The 20,060-nt window shown below is 40.8% G+C and overlaps 1 protein-coding gene across 2 annotated transcripts; it reads right to left on the reverse strand.

Annotated features, from left to right (window-relative positions):
- Positions 1-12,832: 12,832 nt before the first annotated feature.
- On the reverse strand, positions 12,833-15,168 carry LOC133921767 (protein TIC 20-I, chloroplastic-like). Of its 2 annotated transcripts, none has more exons than XM_062366779.1 (3): positions 15,013-15,168; positions 14,728-14,914; positions 12,833-13,597 (listed from the first exon to the last, which is right to left on the reverse strand). In XM_062366779.1, the coding sequence occupies exons 2-3, from the start codon at positions 14,894-14,896 to the stop codon at positions 12,969-12,971; spliced, it is 798 nt and encodes a 265-aa protein (XP_062222763.1). In that variant the 5' UTR covers positions 14,897-14,914; positions 15,013-15,168; the 3' UTR covers positions 12,833-12,968. The 2 variants fall into 2 exon arrangements, with proteins under 2 accessions (XP_062222763.1, XP_062222762.1); XM_062366778.1 differs by having other exon boundaries at positions 12,833-13,606.
- Positions 15,169-20,060: the final 4,892 nt, after the last annotated feature.

Here is a 20,060-nt window from a genome sequence, read left to right on the forward strand (position 1 = left end):
ACAGGATAGGAAATATCTTGACGAGTGAAGATGAGGTACTGAAGCGCGTTTGCAAGACTATGGTATTATGTCAGATCACTGATAGGAGGACTAGCATCAAAGGCGACCTAGGAATGAGTATCAACAGGCGTACTGCAAGGCTTGCAATTTGACATACCAGCACGATCCAAAATATCCAACGTATACTGACGTTGAGATAAATATAGGCTGCTACCATGGCGCTGAACTAAAATCCCCAGAAAATGATGAAGGGTGCCCATGTCCTTCATGGAAAACTCTCGCTGTAGAGCATCAATAGTGCGACGAAGAACAACAACTAAAGATGCAGTGAGAACAATATCATTGACGTAGAGGAGTAAATAAACAGTGTCTATGCCCTGATGATAAACAAAAAGGGAAGTGTTGGACTTAGCTTAGTAAATCTAAGAGTCAAAAGATGGGAGGCAAAGCGATTGTACCATGCACGGGATGCCTGTTTGAGTCCATAAAGTGATTTGTTCAGATGGCAGACCAAATCAGGATGGGAGGAATCAATGAAGCCAGTATGCTAAGAGCAGTATACTATCCCAGTTAGAGTGCCATGAAGAAAAGCATTCTTGACATCCAGTTGATGAATTATCCACTATCGAGCAAGAGCTAGTGACAAAATTGTGTGGATTATGGTTGGCTTGACAACTGGACTGAAGGTCTCATCATAATTGACACCCAGACACTGTGTGAAACCACGAAGAACCCAACGTGCTTTATATCTATCAAGAGTGCCATCAGCCTTGAATTTGTGCCAAAAAATCCATTTACCAGTGACCATGTTTGCCTTGGAGGGGCGTGGAACAAAATCCCAGGTGGTGTTGGATTGAAGAGCAGCGTACTCTTCTTCCATAGTGCGGCGCCAATTCTGATCAACATGGTGGCTTACTTGAACAAGGTGTGAAAGCTTGAGGAAAAGTTTGAAGGGCTAGAAGTAACTCATATCAGGAGGAGTGACAACTCTAGTGCGGATGAACTTGCAAGACATGCTTCTTCTCGAGCTCTGGTACCCGTAGGAGTCTTTATCGAGAAACTCCTCAAACCATATATCCCGATAGTTCGGCGAATAGATGTTGCCGAACTCGACCAGCAGTCTGGTCTAGTTAGCGAGGTAGAACCCGCAGACACAGATGCTGCACTACTCGAATGCGAACTGACTTAGATGACTCCATACCAAGCCTATCTCAAAGGTCGAGACATCCCTGATGATGATGCCTCTGCAGAGAAAATTGCTCGTAAGTCCAAGCTCTGCGCATTAGTAAATGGCAAGCTTTACTAAAAGGGGAGTAATAGAATCTTAATGAAGTGCATCATGCAGGAAGAGGGCAATAAAATATTTCTCGATATCCATAGAGGAAGGTAAAATACATGTAGGTCAATTACATTTGATTCAACTACACATTTTTTTCTTTTTCTTCTAACTTGTGTGGCTAGTGTAAAGTTGACAAAAAGGATTTGCCTAGCTCTTGAAAACAGTGTAGGTTCTACTTTCCCTTAAACGAGTCGAGGGGCCTTTTTTACTCATCCCTTGGATGGCAACTGATTGCGCCGGGCACCGGGCACCGTCCAGCGTAAGGGATAGCGAGAGTGGCTGAGGTGAAGACCTTGCTAGAGCCACTGACCGACACGGACCATGACGAGTAGTCCTTCGCAGGATGTGAAGACGATCTAGCTGTTGTCAACGGAGAAAGCGACTGCATTCTCTCTACCACCGGAGGTTCGGGAGCTTCATCATCGAAGACCTCGTTGGTGACCTAGTCAATGATCTCATGAAGATCACCACCATCTTCATCTCCCTCCTACACGACTCATGCCGCTGGCTCTTGTGTAGATTGTTTCATGGTGTCGGCATCAAGGGGATGCCGACCTCCAACAGACTTTCTGCTCTTTCTCCTCTTAGGACTCTCGATCGATTCCTCCTTGCCGGAAGAAACAATGATGACTCCCAAAGGAGCCATGGCAAGGGGCCTTGGGGTGAGAGATTCTATCTCTTCACTTTTTGGACTGGACTTGGGAGACGATGATGCACTGGAGGCTATGGATTCAAGCTATATAAGTTCTACTGGGCGTGTAGGAGAAAGGAGGAAGATGAGGTGAAAAACAACAGCCTTGAGTCCTTCTATTTATAGCGACGGGAATGGGTCGCACTGTACACATAGAGCCGCCAAGATCCTATATCGTTGGACGTAATAGAGAGACTGCCTCTATTGTGTGGCACGTCTGGCAGAAATCGAGGCGTCGCTACGTCGTTATGACCTGTCTAGTCTCTATAAAGAGGAGTGCATAATTGTGATGATGTGTCAAATCAAGGGTTTTGGTGAAAACAAGCACGAGAGGGAGTGGGTTTTCAATGCTCACCTACCTGCCGGCTCGACATCACTCGATGAACGTGGAATAGTCACAGCCATGTGCTCGGGGGCTAGAGCTCTCGAGCGTGTGGTTGAGAGTAATGTGTTGATTCTTACACCCTTTTTCCTGTCTTGAATATCATATCGACCAGAGAGTCGGGGGCTACATCACGCGTTTTTTGATTCTTATGCCTTACTCTCCACTCGGGTAGAGAGCCGGGGGCTACATCATATAATTTTGATTCGATGCTTATGCTCTACTCTCCACTCGATTCATTCATCGAGTAGAGAGCCGAGGGCTACATCATATAATTTCGATTCGATGCTTTTGCTTCACTCTTTGTCTCTAGTTATTGCACCATTCAGAGAATCAGAAGTCACATTGTGTGTATACTTATGCTCCATTTTATACTCAAATTCAGTGAGCGAAGAGACAAGGGTCACGTCAAGTATATTTTGATGCTACGACTTTACTCTCTGTCTTGATTATCACATCAAACAGAGAATTAGGGGTTACATCCTATGCTTTTATGCTACGACTTTACTCTTTACTTGATTCAGTCATCAAGTAGATTATTAAGAGCTATAACAACATATATCTTCAATGGTACAGATATGTTCTTTTTCTACTCTTAGATCGAGTTATCTTCTCCTCAACCATAGAGTCGGGGGCTATATAATAATACCATACTTTTTATAAATTATATGTGTTTTATGCAAAAGTTTATCTGGTTTTGCATCGACTGCTTTGGATAAGAGCCAGTAGAGGCATATGTCAGGTTAATGACGGACAACTACAACTAATTAAGCATAACGACACAAGAGATTGTCAGATATCTCACACCTAATGACTAAAAAAGGGTTCTGAAGTTCTAGTCGATCCCATGTGTGTCCTCTGTCGAGTTCATGTCCAAACACTGGTTAAACATGCAAGTCAGTACAAGTTTGCAAAAGACCATCATGTTTTATGTTTCTAGTTTTACACTAGTCTTTTCATTATTATTATAGTCTTCTCAAGTGTTCACTCGAGGGCCGTACATCTAATGGCTTGTTTAGTTGACTTTCCGTATATCAATGGATATTCGATCAGCAAGTTGATTTTGTGGATGATTCTAACATTTTCTAGCTGGTTTTGCATCTACTAATGCCAAATCTATTTCATCGATAAGGAAATAGCAAGTAGTAGCATGTTAGATAAGCAAAATAATAGTAGTGCTTACAAAAATCCCCAAATTATGGATCAAGCTCCAAATGTTACGAGTCAGGAATAGGCATGTCAACGGGGAAAATTCCTGCGGGGAATGGGTAACCATCCCCTTCCCCGACCGGGGGAAATTTCCCCGTCCCCGCTCGCGGGGAAAAAAATTCCCCCATCCCCGCCCCCGCGCGGGGAATGGGTACCCGACGGGGTCCCCGTCCCCGCTATCAAGAAGGAATTTTGGGCTGGGCCGATTGTAGTTAGGTAGAAATTTTTGGGCTGGGCCGATTGGAGTTAAATAAATTCAGCTCAATAAAAAAAAAACTTAATATTTGGGGCCCCGTGGGGAAACGGAGACGGGGGATGGGGAATCATCCCCGCCCCTGCCATACCCGACGGGGGGGGGATTTTTTCCCCATTAAACTCCCCGTGGGGGGAAAAATGATCCCATCCCCGTCCCATTCCCCGTCGGGGAACGGGGAACGGGGCCCCGTTGACATCCCTAGTCAGGAACTGCGGACCATTAGTCAGAAGGATTTCCTTCACTCTCATAGTTAGACAGGTTGAGCCTTAAAGAAGTTCGATGAAGGCAGAAATCAGAAGTTTGACCCTTTCCATAATCTTTGTTGCCTCCTCTGCAGAGCATCCGAAACCCGCTGTCACCACTGAGGTGTTGAGACTTGGGTCATAATTGTTGAGGAGACCAAGCATCATTTTGGTGCTGATGGAAGCCGACTGGGTCATGCGGTTGAGAGTCTGCTCCTTCAGCTCTTGGAGGGTTGCAACTGTAGTTTCCCGACTGGTGATCGCGGCGTCTCGATCAGCCTCTGTTTTCTTCAAAGTCTTGACAATTGCATCTCGATCAGCCTTTGCCTTCTTCAAGGTCTCCGCCATTGCATCTCGATCAGCCTTTGCCGTATCCGAAGTATCTTTGAGCTTTTTTTATATTTGTCCTTCTGTCGAGGACTTTGGTCATATCATCGAGAAGGGTTACCTTTCTCTCTATGGAGGACTCAAGATCTCAAGGAACAAATGATAAAGTTATCGTTAGTTGCCCAGTGCACGAATCACATATTAGTGATCTAGGCATGAACTAACCTTCAATTATCCTTTGTCGAGTAACTAGCTCATTATCTTTTTCTTCGGGAACCTTCTAATAGCTTAGGGGGTCAATTGACTGAAGCTGGGACTTGACTGCTGCTGCCTAATCATAAATTGCCCCGATACGAGACTTTTGTTGTCACCCAGAGATCGATGACAGGGAAGCTTGCAGAAGTTCCAGATTCGTTGAGCTTTGAGCTTGATGTGGGAACTGTTGCAAAAGGTTGTTCTACTCGAGGAGGTGGTGGTGGGGAAATTGTGGGAGAAGGACCCGGTTGGCTGACCAAACCACCTTTGACTTGTTCCTTTGACTTCTTTAGAATTGGCAAGCTGCAAGAAAAGGGATCAGAAACCGAATAGAGCTGTAGATTAGTATAAATGTCTAGATCTAACCTTTTGGCAACTAGAATAAGTGTATGGACTTTTGACTTTTGTCTCTTGATTACTATCTTCCTCGACAGACCGGCAGTAGGGTTCAGTTATGTAGGAGGAACGGTCAGGGGATCAGATGAAGCCAAAGTCGCCAGTGTCTACAGGAAACCAGCCCATAATAATTCACCATCATTCTGAACTTATTAAGCAAATGCTCAAAAGAATGGCCAATTAAAGGGAGATGACTCAGTAGAAGTTACCCCGTTGGTCGAGTCATTGGACGTAGCAGTCTCTCAAGATGGTGATCGCGAGGATGCACCAGATGTCCCCTGAGAAAGGCCACCCAAGCGGACCTGGTGTCAGCAGGCATATGCTCAATAACAGAAAAAATATCGACTATTGGAATATTTAATTTCAGTACCAGAGGACTTCTTCACTTGCGCTTGAGAGGCGTCGAAGCATACAATGGATTAAAAGATGAGGATGATCTCTTTGATTGAAGGGACCCTTTAGTCTCTTGATCAACTGTACCTTTCCCTGCATCACCAAAATCAATGGGGGGAACTACTGTCAAGATCCAATACATCGTTTGTAAGGACATACTCTTGACGAAAGACTGGAGCCTAGGGTCAGAAAAACAAATCAGATCGAGTAAACCACATCAGCCTTGATTTCTTACCTAAGAAATTTCCATCTCCGGTCTAGGATTTGCAAGGGAGTAGGGCAGAATGTGGCATTCTAGTGCTTCGTCAGACAAGATCTTGTTTAACTGAACAATAACATCTTGCAAAGATAGAGCTGAAACAAGAGCACAAAAGTCATTCGAAAATACTCGACTGCAATAACAAAAGCAGCAAAGTGCAAAATAAGTCTTATATCCAGCCACGTCCTTGGAGCTATCTTTGTCTCCACTAAAATCCCAGGCCAGGTGCTCTCGTTCCTTCAAGAGACTCAACCTTCGATTGATAAAATCTTTGTCCACATACCACCTGGTTAGGCTATACTATCTTAGCAAGATTTTGTTGGCATAGTAAGAAGTATGGTCAGACTCGTGGTGTTTCTTCGTCCAAGATGAAATTTGATGGGGGAGGAGCCTTCTATAGACTAAGGCAGAACGAACTGGATCGGGGTTAGAAACATAAAACCTATGTTTTTTCCAATCTCTCGACTAGGGGGATATCAGGGGGATTGGGATATAGGAATTCTTCAATCCGTTCCTCAGTTGGAAACCACATCTCCTACATACTTATTCTCCTTAATTCCCTTCATTTGATAGAAGTACTAGAAAAGATTCAAACTTGGTTCGATGTCAAGGAAAGCTTCACTAAGTGGACAAAAACACTGATGTCACGTCCCAAATTCCATAATCGCGTGATTAAGCTTAATCATGCATCATTAGCGTCGTAATTATTTTCGAGGTAAATTATTTTGGTGCACTAGAGCATTTTGTTTGAAATCAATTGGATGAGAAAAGAAATTTGGGAGAGAAAAGAATTAAAGTCGCAGTTAAAACGGACATCTTTCTCTCTAACATATGGGACCCACTCGGCCCCACACCTCAACCACTCAAATGGGCAGCCCCCACCTGCTCCCTCTCTCTCCTCCCTCACTCCCACCAGTGCAGCAGGAGCTGCTACTCCCCCTCTCACTCAAGCTCTCACTCCCTCTCTCCATTTCTTCCAAAATCCGAGCTCAAGAGAGGGATTGAATGTATGCATGTGGTACCATTGCATTCTAGAGCTCATAAGCTACTCATCCATCCAATTCATTTTTGTTTTCTAGAAAGATTCAAGCCGGATTTGATGTCTTTTGGTGTTCTTGGTTGAAGCACAAGGAACACCGGAGTTCTTCGATTTCCCTCCATTTCCTCCACTTCCCGACAGTTACCTAACTCCACAAGCATCTTGAGTAAGTCTCTTAGGCTCCCCATGGCAAGAATTCGTGATTTGGTTAATCGATTTCGAGTTTTAGCAAAGTTCATGAGTTTTTTAGGTTTTGGACCAAAATGAGGATTTAGATGAGATTTGAGTTAGGAATTGAGTTGCTAGGTTGATGAGTGAATTATAGACTCCAAAAACCATCTCAAACATGTTCCCCTTTGGATTGGAAAAGATCGCAATTCGATTTGGCAAATTTTTCCCCAAATCAGAGAAGTTCTGGGCAGTGCGGAGTATCCGCATAAAAGTGCGGATAGTCCACATTCTAGGAAAATGGCAATTTGAATTTTATTCAAGATTTTCTTAGGGTTAAGCTACAAAGTTAGTCTAGAACCCTTTGTATGGTATATGCGCAGGAGTATGTAGCATAGATTCAAGTTTGGAGTTAAATCGATCGACGAATCGTCGAAAACATATTTTCAGCCCAGGTCCGGAGTGTTCGGAGGGTCCGCAAATGTCCGGAGTATCCGGAGAATTCTCCAGATAGTCCGGAGTTTGCCTGAGTTGCGCAATGTCCAGATGTTCCGCATAATTTTGCGGATAGTCCGCATATGTCCGGAGGTTCCGGAGAATTCTCTGAAGGTTCCGCACTTTCGGCAACTTTTCAAATTAGTTTGAGTCCCAATTTTGTTCTAGCTCGCATGTTTGCACTTTTAACATGTTTTGCACATCTTATGGCATGCATTGTTGCATTTCATCCATACTCATGGTATTGCACGTGTTATTCTTTTTAGAGAACGCCGAACCGACGATCCCGGCGAGCGAGGGCAATCCGGAGGTACCCCACCTTTGTGAGCCAGTGTATCAAGGCAAGCAACTAACAAATTTCACCCATGTCAAATTTGGAAGTCTCAATTGATGAATATGCTTATGTATGTATGCATGTGTCGGGTACCCTTGGGTAGAACCTATGCCGATTGCATCTTTCTACCTTGGTCAACTGTTCAAGTAATTTTCTTGTAGCCTAGAGATGGTGTTATGTCTAGGTACAAGTTTGACTTATATGCTTAGCCATGCTTAGGTCTCTCGGTAGAAGTCGAACGACGACGTTTTCCGTTGTTCGTGAGCATAGGATTTACTTTTGTCGCACAAATACATGGTTGAGGTTGTTATGGTTGGTTGAGTGGTGAGTATGAGACGAGATGTGGGCGGTGTTAGGGGTGTCATATGCCCTCAAGGAAAGCCCGAGGGTAGTTTGGGAAGGAAACTTGGACACCGTAGACCGCTTGCATCATTTAAGGCCGTCCGTCGGTACAGTTGGCTTTAGCACTTACCTTACTCACCACATGCCGATCTAATGGTAAGGCAAGCCGAATACCTTCACAACTATGGCTTTGTGGGCGTGAACATCGACGGTGTGAGCGGGCGGGCTTGTAAGCGGTACTAGTTTGCTCCGGGAGTAATTCTAGTGTCGCCGCGCCGAGCGATGCATGCTCCACACGGATGAGGCTGGTTAGGAAAGGTTGTCACGGGTACCCCTTGTGTGCACTTTAGCGGGTGGTGCAAGCCGTATGGTCCTCGTATCGTGTGGGTCCAGGAGTATCCCCCTGCAGGGTGTATATATAGTTCGAACTGCCACGCTCTCAGTCATGAGCATGCTATTGTTTCATCCGTATCGCTTGTAGAGTTTCGTTGTGGATTTGTGGTTCGGGTTTGTGGTGGTGGTATGGACATGGTGGTTATGTGCGAGTGGTTAGAGTTAGTACTTGTTATACTTTTGATACACATGTTGATTACATTTACTTATGTTCAGTTGGTGGTGCAGGGTAGTTTCATATATGTTGGTTAAGTTAGTTGCACACACATATATCTAGGTTGCTTACCGCTTTAATTCACTTAACTGCATGTTTAATCCTTGCTACTAGCTAATGCATGATCCTTGGAGTCGAGCTATGTATATGTGCTCTATATTGTGTAAGAGTGTGCCTGCCGATCAGGGTGGCGAGCAGGAGTAGTGCATCCTACTCCGAAGCTCGAGCTTTTGGAGTGGAGCCTAAGGGCATGCGGCTCCACTCTCTTTTGTTGTCTAGTTTATTCTTTCCGCAGCGTAGATCTTTGGATAGTTAGGAGTTGAGGGGTTTTTGTCTCCTCCTAGCTCACTTTTGTTATAAATTGTTGGAATCAGTTGCATGCTTAATATTTGTAATATAAATGTTTATTACTTGCTCTTTATTAAGCTATGTTATGATGTACTATGTTGGAGGCATGTGTTCCGATCCTTGTGTACAAAACACGTGCCGGGACTACCGGAATGGTATTCGGGTTAATCGTCGAGGTTGGGGTATGAATAATGATCCTCCTGATGATTAATTTGAATACTGTTTGGACGGTTCCTCACAACTGAGCATGGTGATGGAGTTAAGATTCAAATGGTGAAGTTCGATTTAGTACCAATCGAGTATATTGAGGAAAAACTTAGAAGGAGGAACGTTGAAACGCAACAGAAAAATTGTTAAAAAACCATAAACTCGTGTTTAAATTTGCAGGTTGAGAACTCCTCACCAGATGCAGGCCTTCATTCGACCAAATCAAGAGGAGGCACTATTCCTTCAACCTCAAGCTCCTTCAGCTTTGCTTCTTGCATCGACGAGATTGTCCATGCCTCGGTAAAGGGCCTCGTCTCGTCTAACGGCCTGGGTAAAGCATCGGTGGTATCCACGTCTGACTGCTTCTCCAGCGAAGAAGGAGCGGAGGTCTTCGGAGGGGAATCAGAATCCATGGATCTAATTTTCTGTGGCGGTGGTATGTGTTTGGATGAAGAGAAAGGGTGGTTTGTGCAAGAAGACTGGAGATAATGAGGAATGAGTGCTACAGTTTTGATTGGTACAGATAAGTAGCCGAAAACCTATTTTCTTCTTAGCAACCACTCCCGACTCTGTGGCGCCTCGGTCGGCATGAAAAGTGACATGATGACGACGTGTGAATCTCTGCACATCCATCTATATTCTGTGAGCATTAAATGCTCCTATACCCGTTGTTTCAAACTTCGAAAGGTTTTTTTAACTCTACTCAGAGACGGATGTTGAGAAGTCGATATTACTGGCCCTTATCAAGTCTCGAGTGCGAATAACAACAGGGCATTCGACCCAAAAGAGTTTCCACTTAATACTCGAAATAGAGCATCTTGTTTAATTCTTTCGATTGCGACTCGACCAAGTTTAGACTTGGCGATACTTGAGTTGGCGCTTGCAGAAATCCTCCCTGCTTAGTAAAGTTAGGGGCTACTATCTAATACCTAACTATGGGGTATATACGCGTAAGGAGTATACCATATATGGATAGGGTATACCGTATGCATACTTAACAACTTCGGATATTATAGAACCGAATCTGCGGTACATGATATGCCCGGAAACTAGAAGGTGTATACTAGGAATGCCTCGATTGGTTACCCAACTCGAGAAGACTAGTATTCATAACAGATTTATCTACTTGGACAACAAGAAGGACTCCCTATTGACTACGGATGGATAGGAGGCGTTACATCACCCCTATATAAGATGGGGACCTAGACCCCTCAAGGGGGGAGACTCTCTTTTTTCTGGCTACTCGAGACAAGCATCAGGACCTTGACGCAAGAGGAATTCGGTAACTTTAGCCCTAAGTTAGAGTATATCTGATTTACTTCTTGTAATAGGTTAGCCACATTGCTTGTACTCGGGTGAATACATATACATAATCGTCCACACATGATATAGGGTATTACTCTAACCGGAGGTCTAAACCTGTATACATCGCGTGTGCCTCGTTTCATGTTTGATCTCTGATTCATGAAAGTAACCCCATCATTTTCCGGACATATTGTCAGGAACAAATCCTCGACAGAGAGCGGGAGAGACTTGACGGTGGTCAAGATCACAAGACAGGGTACACGCGTCGACATCGAGATGCTTGCTTGAGGTCAAAGCAACCAGCAGTGAGTCACACTTTGAGAATCGTGCGAGGCGGTTTCATAGTTTGGCCTTAAAACCATTGAGGGATGGAGTGTATGTGGCATCATCGCGAAGCAATTGTCGAGACGAAGCTAAGTCGTGAAGGTGTCATGGTCGTTCGATGGATAGAGCGAAAAATAGACCAAAATACTCCAATGATAGATAGAAGACCATTATAAAAAAAATATTTTAAGAACAAGGAAGCTTAAGATCTAAGCTACCTTTCTAGGCCTATAAATAGAAGGATGGGGCTGTATGGAAGATTTGAGTTAGCCATTTGAGAGCTAGTAATAGATTTTGGAGGAGAGGTGACTAGGTGAGGCTAGACTTAGCTTTTGTAATATGTTAGAGTATTTATGAGAGAAAAATATTTTATAATATGCCTAAAATAAGACTAACATATGTGCTTAATGAAGTTATTTTTCTCAGCTTATGATCATCTCCTTCTAGTCTCTTTCTTTTAGTCCTCTTGGTTCTCTTACAAGTTTTTCTTTTTCGATTGTGATTTTAATTTTTCTTTTGAGCTACAATTTTTTCACCATTATAAAATTGATCTCTTTGTTACTGGGGTATAAAATGCACGTACAATAGTATAAATTTGAGCTTCACATTCCCTTGTTTCTAAGTCATCAAACTAGACAGTTTTTTCACCGGCGACCATCTTTTTGAGTTTCTTTCTTAGTTACGGGCTTTTTATGACTAGAGTCATGAAATGATCTTAAATAGATCTTTATGTTTATATCTCATCCATGAAGTTACATGTTATCGATTTTTTTCTTTATTTCTCTCTATTTGCTTCTGCTTAAGTTTTAAGATGCGTTAGTTAAAATAAAAAAAGGTCATCCGATTAAAAAAAATTAATAAGACGCCTATACATCCTACTATAATCGGCAATCTCAGATCTACAGCTTCTATAGCATTGTAGGCCCTAGTAGAAAGCGAGCACCTGGGCAAACGCCCAATGGCGTTGCTTTTGCGGCAATATGTAAACAGCTAAGCTGGCAGATACTTGATTTGTAATATTCCATTGAGTAACTGTTTATGTTTGCTTGAGTAAAAACTTGAGTAAAAATGATACTGATTCGTTGAGTTAAATGTATTGATCTTTGGAACAACAAACTTCAAATGTCAATATTTTCTAAACCATGAATCTGATTTATGATTCATTTTCACCTTTGGATCCCTTGCAATTAATTCAACAATTCAAGTTTTTGGGCATCCACGAGTTCGCCAACTCGCGCTTCCTCCCTGACCAAGCAAAACTTTCCTATTTTGGAAAGTTTGTTCTCTCCGCAACTTTCTATTTTTGAAAACTTTTCCAAAATAAATTCTGTGAAAACTTTTCCGATAAAATTTTAGGCCAAAAACTTCACGAAAGGAGTTTTGAGAAAAATTTAGCTAAAAAACTTTTTTGGAAAAGTTTAGCTCAAAAACTTTTTTGGGAAAAAAACTGCACACAACGTGGGCTTCATTTGCTGTTGTGGGCCGTCCGTGTGCTCGTGTGGGCTGGCCCGCTCGCGCGCGAGCGAGGGCTTTAGCGGCCGCGCTCTAATCAGGATTTTCGCTTATGATGCCTGGAGCGCCACAAGAAGTTGCACGCATATAATCATTACCACAGGTTTCACAAGAAACTATGAGTGGCTTCATCGTGTCATTGCTGAAACAACACAGAATATTATAGCTTCATGACTGAAACATCATGCAGTTGGAATGTGCACAACATACACTAGAGCTCTGATATCATCATGCAAGTCAGAAATCAATATGCATTCATCCATTTAAATTGCTCAACTTTTGAGCCAGCAAAACGAGGGGAAGGAATAAGAAAGTAAAAGGAATCTGCTGCCACTCGAACTTCAATTCAGGGAAGAAAGATGCAGTTAACAGTACTGGCAATACTGCAGTGAAGATACAACGAGCACTAATTTCCTAGCTCTTGTATTCCAGAATGCAAGTTCCCAAAAATTTACTGTCTCGGCAGGTCCAAACCTCCTACTTATCAGACAGCTTCAGTTCCTCTTATATTCCAAAAAATGAATTTTGCATTGATCAACTACCTGAACAGGTTAAGATCTGAATGGATGAACGCTGCGTGGGATATAAATGGAACGTTAGGATAAACCCCTGAAAGTGCACACCTCATGCACTCAAGAACCGTGAAGATCTGAATGAAGGCCATTGTCATCCAGAAATACGCCATTGGTTTACCCTGAAAAACAATGCTTGGATTCCAGTTGCATGCGGTGGCCAGAGCTTGTGAGCCCGTATCAAGCAGAATAGCCAATATGATGTGAAACCGCAAGAAGTGTGGCGACCACTTCTGCCTCACAACAAAGAAGTATATAGTCATGAAGATCACCAGGAAAAGCCACCCAGGGAGTAGAGCCATCGTATCAATGAAGGCATAAAGCAGCCCAAACCTTTGCAAGTATGGATGAAGATGGTAGATGGCGTCTGCATGTGACCACATGTTGTGCAGTGGCAGAAGATAGGGTACGCATGCTAGGGTCCTCCACCACCATCTAGGTTTGGAAGACAACTCAGGGTAGCTGAATGACGATAAAGATGCTTGACAACAAACTTGAGTTCTTGGGCACAATCTGCGGGCTGACAGCAATGGCTTGATGCCCTTAATAGGATCATATTTTGCAAAGGACGAAGATATAGCATGACAGTGAAAATCTGCACCAGCTGAAAGGAAGAAAGGTCTTGTCAGATGGTGTGAAGTTCAACATCATCATTGGCATAGTAAGGTTTGTGGTTTGAGATAATTCACCTTTCCAAATGTAGATAGGTAACTTTAGCACAGATGATGTATCGTTTAGAGAAGAGTAACTACTCGTTATAGCTTGAAAGTTGTATTCGCAATGACTAGGATAGTTGCAAACTTGCAAAAGAAGTAGAATTTAAGAACACTCCTTACAAGAAAATCAATGTGAATTATTAGTTTCCAACTTTGTATATATTAGTATATTACCAATATGAGAGGACCTGCAGACCAGATTCTGTCCATGTATATACAATTATTTTCAGCATAATACCAACTTTAACTGTACCAGACTAGAATATTGAATTAGTGTTGCTTCTAGAAGGATATTCATCATGTATCGTTAACGATAAGGTACCAATGTGGTACTTTCATGAAGTGCAAACTGAACCGTAGCAAACTTTTTGCTGCCACAAACAAATTCCGTACATTGAAATTCTAACTTCCCTTGTCTCTAGAAAAACAACAATCCAGGTTATTAAAAAATTTCATCTTATCAACTTCTTTCTAGCGATTTCAAAGAATCAGTCAATCCATATTCTGCTAGGGAAGCAAATGACGGAACTTGAAATTAAGGTATTAACTTACTACTTAGATCATGCAACTTTACATTTTCTGGAAGAAAGAAACAAATGCTGACACTTTGGTCCAATGGAACAAAGACGATGAAGCTTCAGCTATCTCAAAACTAAGACCGCCAACAATTGCCCAAAGATGTCGTGCACTATGTCAAACATAGGCATTCTTCCCCCAAAAATATATTAAGAAACGATAATGATCTTGCTGATGGAGTTAGAGCCTCAGAGGTAGCAATAAGAACAATGTGATTACGTCCAACCATACCTAGATGATACTTCAACAAATAATGTCCAATAGCCTACTAGAATACTGAATACATATGAATGGAATCACATTGACATAGGAAAGAAAAACCCCTATTTCATGAACGTGCTCGGGAACTCTAACATAAGTGCAACTGAACGAGCATAAACTGCAACACTCGTTCACCTCGTGAAAATGACCCATGAGGAAGAAAACAAAGTACCTCTCGAAGCGAAGGATTTATTCTCATGACGAAATGCAGGACCCCGCAGGCTCAGAAACGCCGGCTTCGCACGAGAAGACGGCCTCGCGGGAGAACCGTAGCGGCTCACGGCAGGAATACCAAATGGACGAGCATTCGCCGTAGCCACTCCTTGACAGGGAAACATCATGCGTGCGCAGCGGCGGACCTAATGAGGGGTATTAGGGTTCAGTTAAACCCCCTACAAAATTGGAAACAGCAGAGGCCCCAAGAACGATGCATCCAAGCAAGGTAGGACTTGCTTACCAACAAATGAAGGATTCAATCCGAGTCCGGATGGGTCCTCGCTCCGCGCCAGCGGGGTGGCAACAACGAGGACGACGACTGAGAGGAGGAAGAAAGGTGGAGTTGCGGCGGAAGGGTTGGATTGGGATGGAGCAGGTTTTCTTGTCGACTCGGTTGGTTTGGTTGCACCGAGTACACACGGTCCGTCGTGGGTGGCTCGAGCCAAAAGGAAATACAAGAAATATATTCCAAAAAAATCCATAATACAGATTTTAGGAATATTCTATTAAGATAATGGACTATCCTATATAGAAAAATTGGTCGAATGATATTGCATATGCTACCAGCTCCTGTAATTATATGTACTTAGTGATGATTAGTGAGTATTAGTAAGAATTAAAAACAATTAGCTATGCATGGTTACAATTAGATGCTATTAGTCATAATAAGCATTACTAGGATGATTAGCAATGAATAGTGACATACTAAGTTATAATTAATTTTAATTAGTAAATATTAGTACTTATTAGAATAATTTGTTGATAATTATAATTATAAAATTATCATATTATAAAGAAATTAAATTATAAATAAAAATTTTTAATATCGGGCTCCCTTCTCACAGCGTTCGTTGTAGGCTTTTTGACGAGATGCGACACCGAGGGATTAAACCCTGACAGGCTCGGCTCATGCCTGGAGCTCTGCCACTGTTATAAATAGATATAATACTTATCTTTTTAGCAACTAAATACATTCATATGTGCATCTCATACATCTCATGTATTATTCCATATATCGGACCGAAAATGCTACTTGTACCATCTCGTCCTAAATCATTCCATCCATCTGAGACAATCATATCTCATTCAACTTCGTACAACCAACCAAACACTATCTTAATTTACCTCTTAGACCTGAAACCACCATGGTTTTAACCGAGTTATGGTTTTGGGTGGTTTTGCACATTGTTGCTTATTTGGCATCGTTTTTATATAGTTTTGTTTGTTGTTTAAACTTCGTATTGCTGATTGAACCCGTGACTTGATGCTTCCATGTAAAAACCAATGCTAAGTCAGCAAAAACCATGGTTGTTTCATAACTAGAGGGGAGTTGAGGGTTGTAAAGTAGATGGCTTCCTCATGTTGTAAATTAGACAAACACGAAAGTTCAGGGTGTAATATGTGAACTCTTTCCAATGTATTATGTGTTCACTTGTTTGACACTTTGACCTTTGGATGGTTTCATGTGGTGAAAAATTGGGCGTTTAGATATACTTATTAGAAGATGTGATTGGGATCAATAGCTAGATTGAAGGCTAAGTTTAGTTCGTCCCTTATCTCTCTATCCATATCCCACTCTGCTGTTCAAAGATACAAACAAGCCATTAGAGATTTACTAGAAAGCTCACGCGACTTTAGTGCGCAGGTTGTGTATGGCGCTGAGCGCTCCGTATGTATGGCTGGGCCCAAAGCACGGTTGGGCCCAGTTTTGTATCGAGAAGCCGATGCTTTGTCTGACTGTGGAAAAGCTCCACTACACTCCTGTGGCACATACATACATGCATATATTCAGGCATCAGTTTCTATTAAGCATGGAACCCAGGGCACCAACTAAGCATGCTCTGCGTGGCTTACCATTTGTACAGGTATTTATGCCAACCAAACAACCCAACATAAGAACATAGAAGATTTAAATGGAATTCTTTGTATTCTTACAACTACTAATATTCGAAAAGAATTCCCTTTGAAGCTTCCATAGTAGCAGGTATTTTATCAGTATTGCAAAATGCACATCATGTATGTAACACGATGCGATCCAAAAGGGGCTGTCACTTTTCTTGAGTGGAGCCTTAACCCATCTTTATATACAAAGGTAAAGAACAAAAGTGTGATGTGATATCCCTGCAAGTTTAGTATTGTGTTAGTGTACAATTTATTACGTATGGAATACAGAGTTTGAAGCTTATACTTTACTAACCTTGTTTACAAGAGTTCATTTGCTCTTAATAGTTTTACTCTTTGGCCTCTTGTTAGATTCTGCTGGAACATCTTCATTGTCTTCTGATGAAATATATGGTATTTTTCCCGATGGTGCTTCCCCATCGTGTGTTTCGCTTCAATTTTAAATACCTTATTAAGGGACGAGCAATCATATGTATAATATGTTGGAGGTACAATGAGCATATAGTATTTTATAATTATTGCCTTAATTAATTATGTATTGCACAGTTATGTAAGGAAGGGGAATATGCCGTTAGAACGTGAACAGGACAGCCATATATGTAGTTTTCTTATGGAATAGCTGATTGCAAGTGCGAAACAGGAAGAATCGAAAGCAATGCATATTAAGGAACAATAATGTATATTAAGGAACAATAATGTATATTAAGGAACAATGCATATTTTAACTATGATTTGCAAGCAATCTGGACAAAATGCAACGAACTTACTTATTTCCTTCTATTTCCATTGGGTTAAATGGTACCTCCAAATCGTCATTATCTGTTTTGGTTTCCTGCATTTTCAAGGGTTATCACTATGTTAGAAAAATTGGCTATAAAATATAGAATTTAGAAGGGGAGTTTTTTTTGTTGTGTCTATATAAATTTACCTTAACACCTAACTTGTTGTTGATTATTAGTATAAGCAGTGGCAAGTCAATATTTGGTTGCTTTCCACTGTAAGAAGTTGGTAACTTATTTGGAGTTATCTGTTGAGCATTCTCTGGTCTTCCCAACTGTTCAGCAATATATGTTACCTCGAAAGAGGGATCAGCATTTGGATTTCTAATGTACTTCTTTGCAGAGATTTTAACAATAAATGTGAACTTTTGGCCCACGAGTTTTTTTTATTTCCAAAGGGATTTCATCTATAGGGTATTTGCTCCTCATGATACTGACCGGTTTTCCAAGTAGCGTTTGGGCTATTTCACCAAACAGGACAAATTCTAGTTCTCCAGTCTTATCGGCACCCATGAGACATAATTTATACCTTAATTCAAAGCAGAATTTTAGAATAATATTAAAAACTATTTTGCATAGGAAATATAATATAAAAATGGTAAGTTGAGATATGAGACAGAACTTAAAATGTGTATGAAGGATAGTAATGTAAAAATACACATGTCGTAGTACCTGTATTCGGGATCGCCTTCATTGCAGTCAGGACCTTTGCATTTATATTTTGATCCAACCATTCTTGTTCCAGATTTGCATTTTTTGCATGATATGTATAGCCACCCTTGATTTGGTGTCAATCGAGATATTATGACTGTGCATCGGTATCTTTCGTCCTGTGTCAATTGTAAATAAATATGTTGAGATAATGTTACAAGTAGCAGGTGTCAAATTACAGGGAAATTGAATAGTATGATTTTTTCTTACCTATTGTTCAAATGGATCAACCTTTTTGAGTTGTTCTATGTTCCTAGGCTGAGCTTCTGTATTGATAATTGCATTGCTAGGCAGTCTAATATTACCTCCGTTTGCTTTTACTTGTCACCATTTTTTATTGTAGAAAATTTGATCGTCCGTTTTCTTTTGAAAAAGATTTATAGATATTTGAAAATATACAATACTAATAAAGTTTGTTTCATGATGAATCTAATAATATAAAAGTTTTAAATATCTATAAATCTTTTTTAGAAAAAACATATTATCAAATTTGCTACAGTAAAATGTGATGACAAGTAAAAGCAAACGGATACTGGTTCTATTGGTTGTGGCAACCTGAAATTTTCTTGTTTAAATTTTGGAGCTTAAAAAAATGGCTTAGTTTATGAAGCACAAATCTCTAGTATACTCACTGTTGATAGAAGGCTTCAATCTCTGGTATCATCTGATTATTGATATACCATCTACATGCATATGTGCAACTGAGAAACGGTGGTCCTCCATATTTTTTTATAGTGTATCAACAAAGATAATTAAAACAGCTTGTCCCAGTTCAAACACTTGGTCCCCATTGAACTCTAAAGCTCTTTTAATTACCCCATAGTGAGACATCAAGAGTTTCTCAACTGCAATGTAAAAGAAACTTAGAGAAAATATTATTTGGCATTAATTATAAATGAATTGATTTGGATATTGTTTTTCTGTACAAAGAATGATCTGCATATGAACTGAATTATGCTATGTCAAAATACCAGGAAGTTCCTATTTTAAGAAACCAAGTGCAAGGAAGTAATCATATACTATGGTATATACACAAGTAGAAATCTGGGATATTCGCTGGCTATCTAATTTGTTACAGACTTTATGAGTATCGCTAATAAATGAAGAGTGGGTCTGGGGTATTCTATTCTACATGACTGTATAGAATAATATGTACTTAACCATAGTACCAGTCTATTCGTGATGTTGCAGATGACATAGAGGTCCTATCATCCAAGGTGTTTATAATGCAATTCATGCACTTTACTAATACAAAGCCATCTATATATGACACGTGCCATTTGTAATATTGTAGATTCAATGTGTGTAGTCTCTTAGGAGTGTATACTATTTTTGTACTTAATTTATCAATGGCTATCGAACTCCACACTATCTTTGGTAGTGCTAATAGGTTTATCATTAGCTGTGTTTCTGTGCATAGCATATCAAGGTTCACACGTTTGGTAGGAACATCAGGAACTTAACATAAAATACATAATTACATAACAAAGTTGTTCTATAGTTTGGTAGCAACGACTGCTATCTCTATGATAGAAGCCTAATCCTGCTCATTAAGAATGTTGGTACACTGTTATCTACAAAGCATTGTTATTTATATATAATAATTATATGATCTATGCACACTGCTGTTTGCTTGTACATATTTTGTGGACTGCAACGTTTGAATAGAGCAGTATATATGTGAAACAATCAGATTTTAATCCTATAACCCGATTAAGTTATATATATGTAAAAAAAAAATTGAGGACATAGTATACCTCATGTCCCTTAGCTTTAGAATTCGTCTGAGTTGTTATCTCTCTCTGCTCAATAACAACAGCAACATTAGAAACTGTTGTAACTTGTCCTATAACATCTATCATAATTTTAGATATATGATAGTCACTATAAATTTTAA

Source organism: Phragmites australis, chromosome 6, assembly GCF_958298935.1.
Source record: "Phragmites australis chromosome 6, lpPhrAust1.1, whole genome shotgun sequence".
NCBI classification, from domain to species: Eukaryota; Viridiplantae; Streptophyta; class Magnoliopsida; order Poales; family Poaceae; genus Phragmites; species Phragmites australis.